Raw genomic sequence first — 15,600 nt, 5'->3', positions numbered from 1 at the left:
TTTTCATTTCGCGAATTGCAAGGGGCTACAGCAGCAGCGGTGTAACATAATTGCATCGCGTGGAAACAGTACACAGTATTTTTCGTTAAAAGATGAAAGGTGCGAGAATAAAATAAAAATGTAGCGTACGGTTCTAAAAAGAGTGTCCAACAACTTCGAGCTACAGTTACAAAAGAGCCCGGCACCGAGTGTCGAATTTGCCGGAAGTAACCGTATACCCGCGACATACAAAGGGTTGAAAAACCGGCGCCGATAATTGGCGATCCGACAAGGCTCAATTACCTCCGCTGACGGACAATTCTGCCCGCTTTGTTTCCCTTCTCAAATCCTTTCGTATCAGCCGGATTGCCGGGGGGGGGCGAATATCCCCATTCGGGGCGAATGAAACCTCGGAGTGATTGAAATAATTCGAAATTCAAACTAATTCTTCGACTTCAATCACTTCTGCGCCCTCGTCCTAGTGCCTCTCTCGACTTTCTGGGCGTGCGGCATCGGCGCAAGGTGAAAGGCAAACGTAATTAAATCCTTAATGAGATCGCAGCCAGTCCTGATGGACTACAGTGGCCATTCGACTACCATCGAATCCAGTCCAGCGCCGAGGGATGGACGTCGCGTCCGGAAATTTATATACCCGGCATCTGCATATAGTGCGAGTATATTCGCACAAAGGTCGCTCTAGTTTCGGACTAGAACTTCGGTGGGAAAATAACGCGGGAGTGCAGGAAAGGTGCGGACGGATTTTCACCCGCAATTCCGATAAAAAATTAACATCCCCGCAACAGCCGCGCGGTATCGTTGAGTCTTCAGGCGGAAAACTTTCAACTGCTAAAGGGTGACGTGACACGTGCCTTATCTTGTTCTTCGAGCTTACGCCCCCTCCGATTCCCTCGCAAGGGGCTGATAAACATGTGACATTCAAATACAATCAACCCGCTCCATCTCTGGAGACATTCGGGAACTTTGTTCATCATCAACACAAGAAGTCGAGAACTTTCAGACACCCTAAAACCTCCCGGGACTGTAATATACACGCTCGAATTATACCGTGTCTAGAACCGAACCGCGTGAAAACTGCCGAATTAATCTTCCGGACGGTCGAATAAGAAGATATTAATTTACTTGCGAACAAAACTTATTGTTCCCAAGTGCCTTCGAGTTAAAGAAAATCTCAATTTGCTATCGACTAATTTCAATGTAGCTTATGCGACCCTGAAATGAGACGTTACCCTGGATTGGCTTTTATTTGAACTTGGATGTAAATAATTTCCCGTCCACCAATTAACGCGGACAAAAATTTTACGATTCAACTGACACGAGTCATACGGAAGAGGAAATTTGTTTTAAAACGACGAAGAGTATTTGAGCCAGCAATCTATGGCCAGAAACGAAATAACGGAATTTACTCCATTCGCGTTGTAAATTGAACCAAATAAAAGAGGAAAAAGGAGTGCAGTGACATAGTAAACGCGAACACGATAATTTGTAAAAATTTTCGAGCCGGTGTCAAATTTGGTATTCCGTTTAATCGAACACGTCCCGACAGGCAAACCAAGGGCTCAACCCGATTCGACTGCCGGTCGATCCGCCGGCGTCATTTCTGTTTGCAAACCGATAGATATCGCTGAAAATGGATCAAATGTCGTTTGCAGCTACCGAGGTAGAATAATCGATGGAAAACGTCTATAATTCGTATCTCGTTCACGGGGTACTAGACTCATTCTACCGGATGCTCTCTGTCATCCCTTCTTCCTTCACCTTGTATACAGCGACGAGAGAAAACCTGGCGCCTCTTCTTTTGCTAAGGAAACATAGATAAGCAGGAAAAATACAAGAAAAAAAAAAAAAAGAAAGAAGAAGAAAACAAATTGGATAAACGAAACGAGTACGGCTAGAACAGCCTTCCTTGCCATTTGATTCGCAGCGTGAGGAGTGGTTCATATTTCCTCATAATCTGAATATCGTCGCGTCGGTGTATTTTAGCGGTAGGTGCGGCAAAGCCAAGTTGTAAGGGTATACTTGGGTTAAACTTCGTGATCAGGCGAAGCTTCTCAGAGCGGCAGGTAATTGTAATAAGCCCTTAATTAAGCTGCAACTTCCGACGGCTCAAGTGAACCACGTTATTTATGACGTTTGAGAAGATCCGACAGACAACGAAGTGACCTGTTACGTACGGATACGAGAAAGCGCGCACAAGCCCCAAAATTGTACATGCGTTACGATTGTAATTGTACAAGTGGTATCGTAAAAGGAATAATTATCCGAGAAAAAGGAGCAGTCCTGCAGAGAAACGTTTTCAACACAGAAGCGAAACGTTTTTACCCTGCGCTCCGGAGAGCGATATGATATATATTTAATTCCACTTTTTAAGCAAAAAACCGGTTTATGTACTAATTGTGGGAGCCAGTGGCTACATCTGCATCGCAGGGGCGAAGAACGAAGGCACGGGACGGAATGTTCTCGTATAAAATCCTACAGAGGGCTTTTCTAATCTTAATTTAATTCAACTCAGCGGAGGTGAAGTGGTAAAAAAATATAACCGTCGTTTATTTTGCGAAATGATTTTACAGCGTTGCGAGGAAAGGAGAAGAGAGGCGAGGCGAGGGGGCGCGCAGGCCGCACTTGGTGCTCAAGTAAAACAACCCTTCCACTTGTTTTTAATCTCCATCGTGATCCTGCTCCAACTGCAGGTTCAACGAAACGAGACTCTTAAATGCTCTCGAGATGTCGTCGTCGGAACTTGACACGTTGTTTAAAGTCAAGGTTTGAATAAGAAACAAAAAATAAACGCTCCTCCGAAGCCTTTACCTGGACTTTATCTCTCTCTCTCTCTCTATCTACCCCTCCCTTTCTCTGTCTGCCTGTGAAGCTTCGCTTTACTTCATTTTATCGCATTTTTTTTTAATCCCGTTTCGCTCGAAAGCACTCTGAGCCTGAACCTAACGTGATTTTATCAGCCCAATGAAGGGAGAGGATGTGTGTACATACGTATATACACACACATGTATCGTCGATCCACATGCCTCCTCAAATATCAATTGTCGTCGTATACGAAGGACGGGGGCACGTAAGGGGAGTCCGATAGAATCGGAAATTGACCACTTTGCGATAAACCGGGCGTAAAAAATGTCGAGCTCACTCATCGGATCGCAATCTTTTCATCTGAAATCTCTTCACAGTCCCCGTCCTCCTATCCCATCGCCTATCGTTATACTCCGATTCGTGTATTATATATTATACATACATATACACATATATATGTATAACCTATCGACCGTTACGTTTCTTCTTTCAGCCGGTTCAAGCCTGGCGAGTGTCGTGGCCGGAAGCAGCAAGCCGACTAGAATCTCAGACAAGCCCTACTTTGACGACATTTCGCCTAGGAACGTGACGGCGATAGTCGGGCAGACGGCGATCCTGAGGTGTCGCGTCAAACACCCCGGCGACCGTACGGTAAGTGCCACGGTTATAACTCTGTACATTATCAGCCTCGAGCCACTCAGCGGGCGCGATCGCTCCGCTAATTGCGCCAAGATGAGCGCGAGCGTACGAAGGCATCGCGCTGAGTGCGCTCTCGGTAATTTGACAAACTGAGGGCAACGCGCGAGTTGCCTTTACTTTGTTGCCGCATCAGCGGGGCCAATTAGGGACACGCGATTCGAAATTGAGCCTCCCTGAAAGGTCCCGGCTTCAATTGCGTCCGTGCACCACGGGCTTTTCGCTTTCGCATTCGCTTTCGATTTCACATAGGCCGATACGCGTTACCGCAAACGCCTTATTCGGCTCTCCACTTCTAGCGCTGGTTTTACCTCGTCTACTTAATTTAATCATCTTTTTCGCGTTGCAGGGGGCGAATTAACGAACGCACGTAAGCGCTGCGTTAATTTATTTACCCCTGAGTAAACGGAAAAAGTAATTAAATACACACGTGTATGGCCGCGCCTAATGCAAACGTTGATACGGGAGCTGGCAACTTAATGCGCTGGGCCAAGGCCGGCTAACGGGCCAACAGGAACAGGGGCATGTGGTTAAGACTCCAGCGTAGTTTGTTGGGGGAGATTATATGTTCATTTGAATTTAGCCACTTGCGTGCGATCATCAACTCCCCGGTGGTATAAATATATTGCGAGCAACCAGCTGCGCAATTACTCAATTGAATCGAATTAATTTTTTCGGCATGTAGGTGCGAGCCGTTGAACCAAACAACAAACGAGAGAGGAAATTTAACGTACGATCAAAAGTGAAGCTAAATATCTCGAGGATTTTGGAATAGCTCGCAGCTGGCTAATTCCGCGGCGGAATTAAATCAGTCGTCAAACCGATTACTACTTTCTTTTTTTGACACTCCGCAAAACGGCAGCAATTCATTTTGCAGAAATCTTAGCGAGTTTGAGGCGTAATTAAATTGTTACTCAAAAATGAAATTAGTCTCGTAGTCAAACGTACCCTCGGATAGTCGACGGGGATTTTGCGTGGAATAGTATGGTTATCAAACGAGGCAATCAAAGAGACTTGACCAAAGGCGAGAGAGCTTGTCGACAACATCAAACCAGGTGAACTGTATTCATGCACGGTATCCGGTACAGCGTATTCAAAGGATATTGGCTGAAAGGTAGAGAAGGCTGTAAACGAGCCGGTAGTACGAACAACGCCAGGACTCGGTATTAGACTATTTAGAGAATTTTCGATTCAAAAAGCATTTCCGATATTTCTTGTATAATTTCTTTTCCGGAATTTCCGTTGGTATCGAATACGCTTTGGGAATTTTACGGAGGATCCGGAAATTGATGGTACGATTTTACAGTGGCTGCACAACGCCACGCTTATACCCTTTCGTTGAACCAACGTCCGACTGGATCGTATGAGATACGATAACAGGCGAAGAGCAATTTACTCAGAGCCACTACATCTGGGGGTGTGCATAATCGATTCGAATCATTTATGAGCCGTTTACGTGTAATTGACAATCACCTTATTACTTGATTTGAATACTGTGTTTGCACAATCTCAATCAACGCTTCGCTCGATAGGTAGACCCTAGACGTTCCCCAACACACGCTCAATCACATTACAAGTCTGCAGATTACGAATGGCGAGCAGTACCGCTTCTCCGCACCAGATAACATTGCAGCTTCAGAAACGTTGGAATATAAATTAAAAAACATTACATGAACATATGACGATGCGAGAACCCACGAAATTTATTTATGTTAAAGTGACTGAATTATTGTGCCATTTTCTTTAGTGTCAAATGCATAGGCATATTTCTACTATTTTCCGAATTAGCTACAAATTGATAAAAATAGGTTATTTTTTCCCACAATCAGGCTCGTGGCTAGTCACAAAAATGTGAAATCGTTATAAGTTATAATTAATAAACATTGTATGATTTACTGAAAAGGATATGTATGAACGTTAATTAAAATTCATTGCAAATGATTTTCAGGGAATCCTTCGAAAAAAAATAAGATCTGATTCGTCGCAACAGGATAACCAATATGATTCTGGGGCATGACAAATACGGATGCTTATATTGATATACTTTTAAAGATTATACCTACCGAACTTTTCTCTATTTGAATCTAGGTACGTTTTCAATTCTAATCCATGTTGAAAAGAGATTCTTTTAATAAAATTCCAGTCAAGTTACACTTTTTAATGTTTGATTTCACAATTTTTTTCATTTTATCCACTTCTCCTGTTTTCTTAACAAATTCGCTAACGAACTAACTATCGAAAATATCGAATCGCACGGTAGAACACTGCTTTCGTGAATAATATTTGAACAAAAATACGAATTATCCGATCGTGTTTGTTGAAAAGATGATTAAAGGAAAACACAATAATTTTACAAAATCAAACTTTGCTTCCAATCCAAGTGAAATTAGCGAAAAGTGTTGGCTGACGTGACATATATCCGCAAACTGCTCGCCTTTCTTTAAGTTTAGAACAATTAGGTAGTTGTATGCTTCGCATTAGGAATTCTCCTTGCCCTTCGGAGGGCCAATTATCCAACGATGAGCAGGTGGTCCCAGTAGATAGGTACACGCACGCGATTTATTAAAAAGCACCGCCTATTTCGCAGAGATTTTAGTAGGACTGGCGTATTACTGCTACACCGCTCTACAGCCGCGTGCCATTAATACTCGTAAATAGGTATTAAACGAGATTGTTTACGACGGCAGCGAAAGCTGCAGCAGCGCAGTGCTTACGCAGAGACCGTCTATAAATGGGAAACATTTCGAGAACGAGGTTGGACCGCAGAGATAATTTACTGACTATCCGCATGACAAAATTATTGGAAACTTTAGAGTTGCGCTGGTGCTAACCCGGGAATTCTTGCAGTTTCCACACCGTAGATTTCCCGCGCGAAATATATCCTCACACGTTTTCGTCGCGTGATTCTTCATCCAAACGATCCACCCCGCGTCTTCGGGTTCAACTCGCCTTCCCATCAATTTTATTCCCCGACAAATCCGCGCAATCGTTTATTATTGATCATTGCGTTACGTGCGGGGAAACGGATGCGATATCCACTTTGGAAAACGTATACCTGCCCATCCGCCCTGTAATATTATTCTATTATCTCGTAACAGAAGGATAATGGTAAAATTGGTCCGGCCAACAGCGGCCATATTGTTTTATATACATACATATATACATCCTGCTATATACATATATATATATACATACATATATATATATGGATATGTATATAGCAGTCGGATTGATTCCCGTAATGCAATTGGCTGGGATTTTATGATTTTCCCGAAAAGCTCGTCGGCTCGTTGGCTCGGTCAGCTCGACCATCGCACTGCAGTCACGTGTACAAGTTCGATAATTGATTTAACGCCAGCTTAAGGATATAATATAACTACCATGACCCATGTGTACGCCGGGGTTCCACGCTCACGGTTAAACTTAGTTTAATTAAACCCCGGATTTATCGGGCCAACCCTTGACATGGATATAGGGATACAGAAGACAAGGAACACCCTGTGACGGACATTTAACCAGGCTCGAAGAAGGTCAAACATAAACGAGGGAGACGAAATTTAAAGGTATGTTCATTTGTCACGGTGCCGGCGTACCTGCGACTTGGCACCGAGCCTCCAAGATTACATCCGCCAAATACCTACTCCTTGCAGCATCGTTCAATTATCACCAGCCAGCAGAGATTTGTCATTTTAAACACTGCTGAAATTATTCTAGCGAAACGAATTGCCGTTGGTGCTCGATAAAATAAATATCAATCCCTTGGAGAAGATAATTTTAAATACTGTTTATCCGTCAAAAACTAGACAGATTTCTATTAGAAATAAGTAACTCTAACTATAGACGAGATACACGAGGATGAACCGAAACGGAGGTCTTGCTGAGAGCAAATATTCACTTACGTGTCTGTTGTTCGTCCATAAAGAAGACAGAGATCCTCTGCGGCACTTATAAGATGCGTCGTTAGCCGAGGCTAGCTTTTGTGCGCCGAGTCGCGAAATGAGGAAACGTTTCCGTTTCGTCGTGTTTCGAGTTGGTTGAAGACAGAAAGGTCTACCAGGGCTCGCCGGACAGTCGTGACGGACGGGATATTAGCCATTTTTTGCTTCCGCCCATACGTCATGCTCCGCTGTTCCCTGTCCTCCCTACACTGCTCGTCCAGGTTCCGCCCTCGTGCCGAGCCGGGGTTTTAGGACGAGGATCCAGAACGGAACGGAACTCCTGAGCTGGAACAAAGACCTCGTCCTTCAGAAAATGGGCATATCAATGTAGAGGAGCAAGTAATAGCATAGCCAACCAGCGGCAGGCGGTCACTTTGTGAATGCTGATTGAGGTTATTTCGGAAGTGAAATTGTTCCCTGTCACGCACACCCGACCACGTACACATAAAAAATACATGCTCCTACGTGACGCAGAGAGAAGTGCGATTCCGTATGTGAAAGAATCTTGTCTTGATTACCAGATAGGTACCAGATGTAAGCCGAAATAAAAATACTCCGTTGGTCATCGCAGACGATGCCACAACTTCTGGTCAAGTTGAATGATTGTTCCCGCTGGTTGATCACTCGCTGATTTTCAACGTTCGTGGTTGCGGAGTTGAAGACATTTTGGCCCCCCTCTTCCCCGTCTCTTCAACAACGAACAACATATACTGAATTATTTTCATGTCTCAGGCATTTTCATCACCGCAGGTTTGAATGGCCACCCTTCCTCTTCCCCCAGGCACTATATGCGAAGGTGCGACGTGCTGAACTACGTGAGAAATGTTTGACTGACTGAAACAAGCTGTTCTGCCATTCTCGCCCACGCTCAACGTGGCGCCACTAACAAAGATAAATACTCGTTTATCGTCTCTCGGAATCCGTTTCCTCGAAGGTGCAAGTCGGCAAAGATAATCCATCCATCGCCTCTCCCCCTGAGCTGTTCGGTTGGATCATAAAAAGTGGCCGAAGTGGTTAATGGCCGCAGGTGTTCCTTGGGAACAGAGTTATGTCCTCTTCACGCGAGTTGGTAAAGACCGAGGCTAATTTAAACAAGCCCCGAAGAGCCCCGTACGCCCCCCGACTGCCCCGAAATCACCACCGAAATCGCGCCCGAATCGCTCTCAAAATACCTCTGCCCCCTGTTACACCCGAGCCGGGATACTAAGATGGCTGATTGTGGGCTTAGCTTTAATGTCCCCAATTTTTAGTCCCTTTTAATCGCTCCCCCACCGTCCACCACCATCCAAGGATCTTCTCTAAACCCCCCACCCCTCCCCCCCTCCCCCCAATCTAATCCTTATAATCTCTTTATTATTCACTCGTCTCATATTCTCATCAATTTTTACTTTACCCAAAAACATTTCCACGCCCGCATTCATTCGACGGTTCAAAACTAGCGGCCTTCTCACACCATCACATTTATACCCAGGCATGTCGTATTGCTTAAAAACTTGCCGACCCGAATAACTTTGCAAAACAACCAGGTCACGAGGGACGGCATCAAGGGTTGAAATAGAAGTTCGTACATGCCCATGGCCCATGGTATTGGGCATGGAGGATTGATCAAACAACAACTCGTTTGGATATTATTTCCCGGAACTCCGACGAAACGTTCTCGTAAGCGTTATACGTCGTACATATTGGCACTGCGATATTAGGTATACGTAGCACCTGCATACACATACGCGCGCAGTAATCGCAAATGAATTTCTCACATAAACGTGGGGACGATGATTGCGCGTTCGTGCCTGGCTTCGACACATGGTATTATGGGTATGTGTGTAAGAATGGCGACGGCGCAGCGGCGAAGGCAGATGTAGAAAAAGGAAATTCGGGGGGGAAAGGTCACTAATTCGCGCGTGCGTCCGCAGATCAATACGCCTTGAAACTTCCCCCGCCCCGCAAGTCTTGATTTGTAAAAGCACGGGACAACCCATAAACAATTCTGCAAACGTGAAGGGAATATATAAAGCGTTTTGCGGTGGACTTTCGAATCCCTTGCCGGTCGTTTCTGAAATTGCATAAATATTGTATTTATCTCGTCGAACGGTTTTTTTCTTTTCCCTCCTTATTCCACTCGGCCTATTTCGCGATATTGTATATATGCTAATTCTTTCTTTGTTATGTGCCCTGATTTATGTCACAAGCGTACGTAATTCGAGGGGCGTGAAACCGAGCGTGAAACTTACCAAAATTTAACGAAGAATCGTCAAACTGCAAGATAATGATAAAATATTTTCTTTACGGATGATACGTCCACCAAATATCCGCCCTTGCGAATTTATAAAAAATATCACAAAAATGGGTTTTGCTAATATGTACTTGATATAACTGAACAAGTTATTTGAGTCCCAATTAACACTGTACGCACAGAAATAGATACGGTATCCTTATATGTAATTACTGAAGTTTGTTACGCGCTTAATTACATTAGAGATGAATATTTATACTGACTTGAACCGTTCTAAACATAACGCAGAAATATCTTCAAATCATGCTCAAATTCAATTACATACTACCTGATACAATTGACAACTTTTCTTTGCTTTATTTTCTGCATATAGCAAAGCCGTTTTAGAACAGCATTAAACGGACCCGGATATGAAACAACAATGAAACAACGATAATAACACTACTGACGTATATCGTGTCGATTATTGATCAAAACTGGGAACTTTTATATAACTTTTCATTTCTTTGCGGGATATATTTAGATTTTTTTTTTTGCTCATTTTTGGACACAAGAAAATTGCGACGATGAGGTACAAGAGGCACTTTTATTGTTCGTATAGCTCGTGTCCTTCGTGTTTTAAGTGTGTCCCTGCGAACTTTGCGCAGTGCCAGTTCAACAAGAATTTAAACAAGATACATGAACGCGGATTTCAAACATGTCGTTCAATTCACCGCGATGTAGGAACGAGGGATATGGTCCATGTTTTTATAGTAATATGTTTACTCCTTAAAACGATTTGCCTGACGTCGCGAGCGTGTGTTTCGTGACCTCTCCATTTCGAATGTTGGCGTCGTAACGTCGCGATTCAATCGACCTCCTTATTATACCACGTTATACCTTGGTAAAAAAGGGAAACTGTAATCAATTCGCGATTCTACGAAGGATGTCTGGCGGAGGTGCGAAGAGGAGCGGCGTCTCCTCGTTCCTGATACTCGAAAACTCAGCCCCAGATCTAGCCCTCTAAATTACATGGCACTGAAGCTATTTGGTTTTAAGACAGAATACAGAACAAGACTGTTTGCTATGAACTTGAGCAGCTCTGTCCCAGCGTGAAATATTTGCTTCCAAGGCTCTCTCAGTAGCGCGAGCAATTAGAACAAAGCTGCGAAGCCTTCTTCGCCCCGTCTAGAGGGCTCGTTGCCTGTTTTATGTATACGATAAGGGTGGGTGAGCAGAGACGCGAGCACATGAGTCTAAAGTGTTTCAAGAATGACAGCCTAACAACGGCCCCTCGCTTATCTACGATCCACGATTCCGTAAATTTCAACCACCGAGCACGGCACGCTGCACATTCGCGTCGAATTCGTTTCAGACCCGAAGGAAAATTCGCCAATAGTCTTATCGGTTGAAAGTTGGCTTTACCTCCGAGATAATCTGGTTAACGTTAATAACGGGGGTGCGGAAAGCGGAATACCGTGGCAATTACTTAATTGCCTCGCTAATTCGGCGATAGCGATCGGCGTTGAGGGTGCAGGCCTGCAGTGTCAGTATCGTTGACAGATTTGCGGTTCGTTGGAATTGTTTGAAATGTGAAAATCACCGGGTGAGCCGCGTGCAGGTGAGCCGAGCCGTGTGATGCGAGGGCATTTCCTACCGCCGCGCCGTTGAAAATTCATGCAAATCCGTCCGCAATAAAATTTAATTAGTGCCAATCAGACGTTTCGGACGGATCCCGGTAAGTTAACCAAATCAGATGAGATAACCGCTGATGAGTTGAGAAAGCCTGCAGGTCGAATAAGGCCTCACGGTTGTAGCTCGACTATTAATTAGTCTTTCCCTGTCTCTCTCCGGTTCAATTCTGCACTTTTACCAGGGGTGCATAATTGATTATACGCCGCTCGCATATTTTTCCTGTACACCTATATTGCTGCTGAAACCCCCATTACGAATTAAACTCTTTTTTCCGGGCTCCCCTGTGATCCTGGCGTAAAACAATTTGCAGGTACATTCACCTGGAATATCATTACGGGCAGAAGTATTTTCTTTGCTCCCTTTACTGCAGCTCCGGTGCAACTTTGGTCCGCAAGTTGAATTTATATTACATCCTTTCCAACAAAGATCATGACTTCTAATTTTTCATATTAAATTCGCACGCCTTATGTTGTGCCCATATTTCAATTGCCCAGGTATAAGGCACGTGTACATAAATTGTTAAGAAGTATGTTGCCGCTTCCTTCGGCGTCTCTATTGTGTAATTAATTGACAAAATAGTCGGTTATTTCTGTAAAACCGTTCGTCACGTTGCGAAATGTTTATACACATTACATGTATGGAGTATTATTATCTATTCCGTGAAAATGGTTGACAATCAAACAAGTTTCAACAAAGATTTTTCCATCAGCCCGAGGTAGAATATTCACCTGCAGAAGTTGTTTCTGTCGGTGACAATCTGAATAGCAAACCCGTAAAGCAAATTCATTTCAACCTTCCATCTCAATTGAAAAGTTTTATTGCCAATCTTCGCATTCATTCAATGAAAAATCAAGCACACCCGTTTCCTTTATTTCATACCTACTCGCTCTACCTCTACGAGGTGCGGAACGACTCGCGATTACGGGAAAGAAAAAAAAGTTCACAGGAATCGACCGAGACTTTGGATTTTGCGATTTAGAGGCCTTGGTGACCCGGAAAGAAGCCGAAATCGTGTCGGGCGTATTGTTTAGGTTTTGCAATTACCTTTATACGGTTTTCTTTAATTTACTCGGCATAATCACGACAAAATTTCAGCGAAACATTGTAGGGTCGGAATATAATTGGAATACCGTTGTAAACCAGCAGACGGTAGCTCCATTAGGTTAAATCACATCAATGCTTCGAAATTGGAGAACTTGTTTCCAAGTTCGGTGGTGATCGTGACTCGAATCCAGAATTAATATGTATTCGAAATAGTTCCACCGTTCTTATGATTCAGACGCGTCAAGGCAGACACATACTACATAACTTGTATACAATATGTAAATCTGGCACCCCCGTGCGACTACCCTTACCCTGATTATAAGTAAAATTTGTGTCCGATGTGACAATCGTCTGGATCGCTTGATTCGTTTACTAGCAATTATTATTTCTACACGTAAATTGCAAATAATTCTTACCGGATAATTTACTTTCAGGCAAAAAAGTCTCTGCACTGTACCACGTGAAAAACAGGAGGTTACCTTTAAGCTCGTCAGTGTCTTACGCTCGTCGATAAATCAGAGCCAATTTTTCTAGGAGGGAATAAATTCATTCGAGTGGATAACTGCATTGTGCCAGCGATGCTGCACGAACACATCCGATTATTGGTGAAACTGGATTTCGGCATTTCTTTAACGGCTGGACCGTTGCCAAGGGATGTTGTTTCCTGTCGGCGGGGGTTGGTGGCACGAAAGAATCGATTTGGTTATTGAAATAATGTCGGCGGTTCGGTACTTTTATTACCTTTTCCCGAAAAAACTTATCCTAGGTTGGTATAGCGAGACGTAAAGATGCCCTTGAATTAGGTAGACTCACTCGAAGGTGCGAGGGTGAAATTTTTGCCCTATAGCAGAAGACACAACGACCTGCATAATCACGCTGACAACGAACCAATCTGGACTCTTACGACCCCTTTCCGAAAGCCTGTGCTGAGATATAACGGAAATATCCACGATGTCTTACTTGCCCCGAACACGCAATCGGGACCCCGTTATGAATTCAAATATCACGGTACCACGGTACGTCCGGGTAGGTAATGTAGAAAATGTACCCACTCGTGTTATACACACCGTCTACACCTTCGCCAAGTAGTCGAGTTCGTCATGTATGCAAGCGGCGCCGAGGCAAAGGTGGGAGCTTGTTACCGTTTCGTCGGATTGCCAAGGGTACCGAAACATCTCGAGGGATTCCCGTCCGTTCGCTGTCTGCGTGTTTCTCGGTTAATTATTTAATAGAGATGGTATAATTAGTGACGTCCGTCGCCCTGCACACCTGCCTCCTCCTCAGCCAACACTGGCGTATAATTACGGCCGCGTTGTGTAACCGGAGCACACCGACGACACGCTGAATCAAAGTAATCACTAAAAACACAGTTTACTATCACCTCTGCAAACGAACCGGGAATTTACCTCTCTTCCAAACATCCACTGCGCCTCGCTTTCCATTTGCAAAGCCCCGCTAGGACCCGGGGCAATTAGCATCGGGTGGAAGACGTCCGATGCATTCATGGATCGGTCGAGCCTTTTGATCATCACTGAAATATTATCTTCCTTGATTTATAGATGCTCGTAGTTCAGCCGAGCGACTCGAGCAACCGTAGCAACTGCTTCATCCCTCAACTCTGATAAGGAACAGGCAAAAAATCCTCACGGTTTCCATTGTCTCGCGAGAAAGCATTTGCTGCAAACTGCGCGGGGCTTATCTAACACGAAGTGCACCCCAAACCACCACCACCGGAATGGATATCCACCTCCTCGTTATCGTTATGAATAAACGAAAATGAAACCGTGAAGATGGAACGCGATTCTATGCCTGATGATTTTTTCGTCCAACTCTTTGCCTTCGGTCGAGCACTATATCGTTGTCAGTACGTCAACAATTGCATTTATCGCCAAGCTCTAGATGTCCAATTCTCAATTGAACCGAAATAAACTTTGTCCTTTAATGAAACCTATAAGCATCATCGGGTGGGCCGCATAAGATGATACTTTCAAGTTGCGCGCTTTGAATTTACAAATTTTTTGCCATCAGAGAAGGCAAACTATCACACTCTGCGATCGGTCAATATTTCGGCAAACCGTGTTCTTCGTCTTGTCTCCTTCATGAGCGAAAGAATCTGGTGTGCCATAGGTGGGGAAGGTCGTCTGAGAAGAGCAGTAAGCTTCATGGGCCAAAGAAACATGGAGAAAAATAATAAAAAATTGACTCGTATAGCCGGAGAAGCTTCCCCAGATCTGTACGAGCAGAAAAGGACCGTGCGCACCATGTCAAGAACGGAAACGAGGCTATAGCTGTGTGATGATATTGACCGTCTCACTCACATGCCCAGACTCGACCCGGCTTCTCTCTCTCTCTTTCTCTCTCTCTCGCTCTCTCTTTCTTTCTTTTTCCGAGCTTTCTTGCCTCTCGTCTCCTTCGTTTCTCCCGGACTTCAAGGATCGTTGAACCAACTTCTCTGTTAGTTCGTTTTCCGCCCTTGGATCACGCTCTATCCTCTCACCCGGTTTGCTCGGCTCCTTACGTGCCATCCATTCCCTTCCTGCGTCCTAAAAAAGCGAAAACTCGCATCTCACTCTGATGGATTTGTTTGGTCCCGTACAGACACTCCCGGTTTCAAGTTTAACCCGAAGCCGCTGGAGTCTCTCACGCCAAGTGTTGTTCCTATCCCGGTTCAACACGGCCAAAATCCGCCGTGGGATGTTGCACTACCAGTCAGTAATCAGGACTTTGGAAGGGTCACAGAATATGCACGATGACCGAAAAACGCCATTGGAGTAGCTTCGTTCGCGTTTTTGGGTCCCGCATCTTTTGAGGGCATGTAATTATTGGCATGCATGAACTAGTTGAATCCACACGAAGCATGAAGAACCAGAACCCACCACCACGCGAGCAGTACTGGATTTCTCGACATCTCTGCGCCGCAAGAAGGGGTAATATTTAAGCGAGTTCGTCAAAGTTAAATGAAGCTTTGTCGTAAACTAACCATTTCACTAATTCAGGCGTCGGGGAGTTTGGCAGGCGCAAAATGTGACGACTTAGGCACCGCGACTGGCAGCGAATGTAGGATGCAATTTCTGCTTTCCCCTCAAGGTTCGGTCCTGCAGTCACACGTTTGAGTTTAGAGTGCTCTTCGATCCTGTTTCATCGCAGATGCCTACCCACTATCTGCACACTCTGTGCGCAGCGTTTCTTCATTGAAAGTCAAAGACAACGAAGTGC

General features: G+C 44.5%; 2 protein-coding genes across 16 annotated transcripts in view; one reads left to right on the top strand and one right to left on the bottom strand.

Annotated features, from left to right (window-relative positions):
- LOC124185055 overlaps positions 1–15,600 on the bottom strand; it is a 225,195-nt gene that overhangs the window by 25,644 nt on the left and 183,951 nt on the right. For 8 of the 11 annotated variants that reach the window (XM_046575390.1, XM_046575388.1, XM_046575393.1 and 5 more), the window contains one exon: positions 7,395–7,718. The exons of 2 other annotated variants lie outside the window; for them this stretch is intronic. The gene's annotated coding sequence lies outside the window, so the exon portion shown is untranslated. The remainder of the gene's footprint in view (positions 1–7,394; positions 7,719–15,600) is intronic. One more of the 11 variants, XM_046575391.1, reaches the window with a different exon arrangement.
- LOC124185057 (hemicentin-2-like) overlaps positions 1–15,600 on the top strand; it is a 304,368-nt gene that overhangs the window by 243,277 nt on the left and 45,491 nt on the right. For all 5 annotated transcript variants that reach the window (XM_046575403.1, XM_046575406.1, XM_046575405.1 and 2 more), the window contains one exon: positions 3,293–3,450. In XM_046575403.1, coding sequence (XP_046431359.1) covers positions 3,293–3,450 — 158 coding nt within the window. The remainder of the gene's footprint in view (positions 1–3,292; positions 3,451–15,600) is intronic.

This window comes from Neodiprion fabricii, chromosome 6 (assembly GCF_021155785.1).
Source record: "Neodiprion fabricii isolate iyNeoFabr1 chromosome 6, iyNeoFabr1.1, whole genome shotgun sequence".
Classification (NCBI taxonomy): Eukaryota; Metazoa; Arthropoda; class Insecta; order Hymenoptera; family Diprionidae; genus Neodiprion; species Neodiprion fabricii.
Note: the sequence above shows the minus strand (reverse complement) of the source record. Positions and strands in the feature narration are given on the sequence as shown.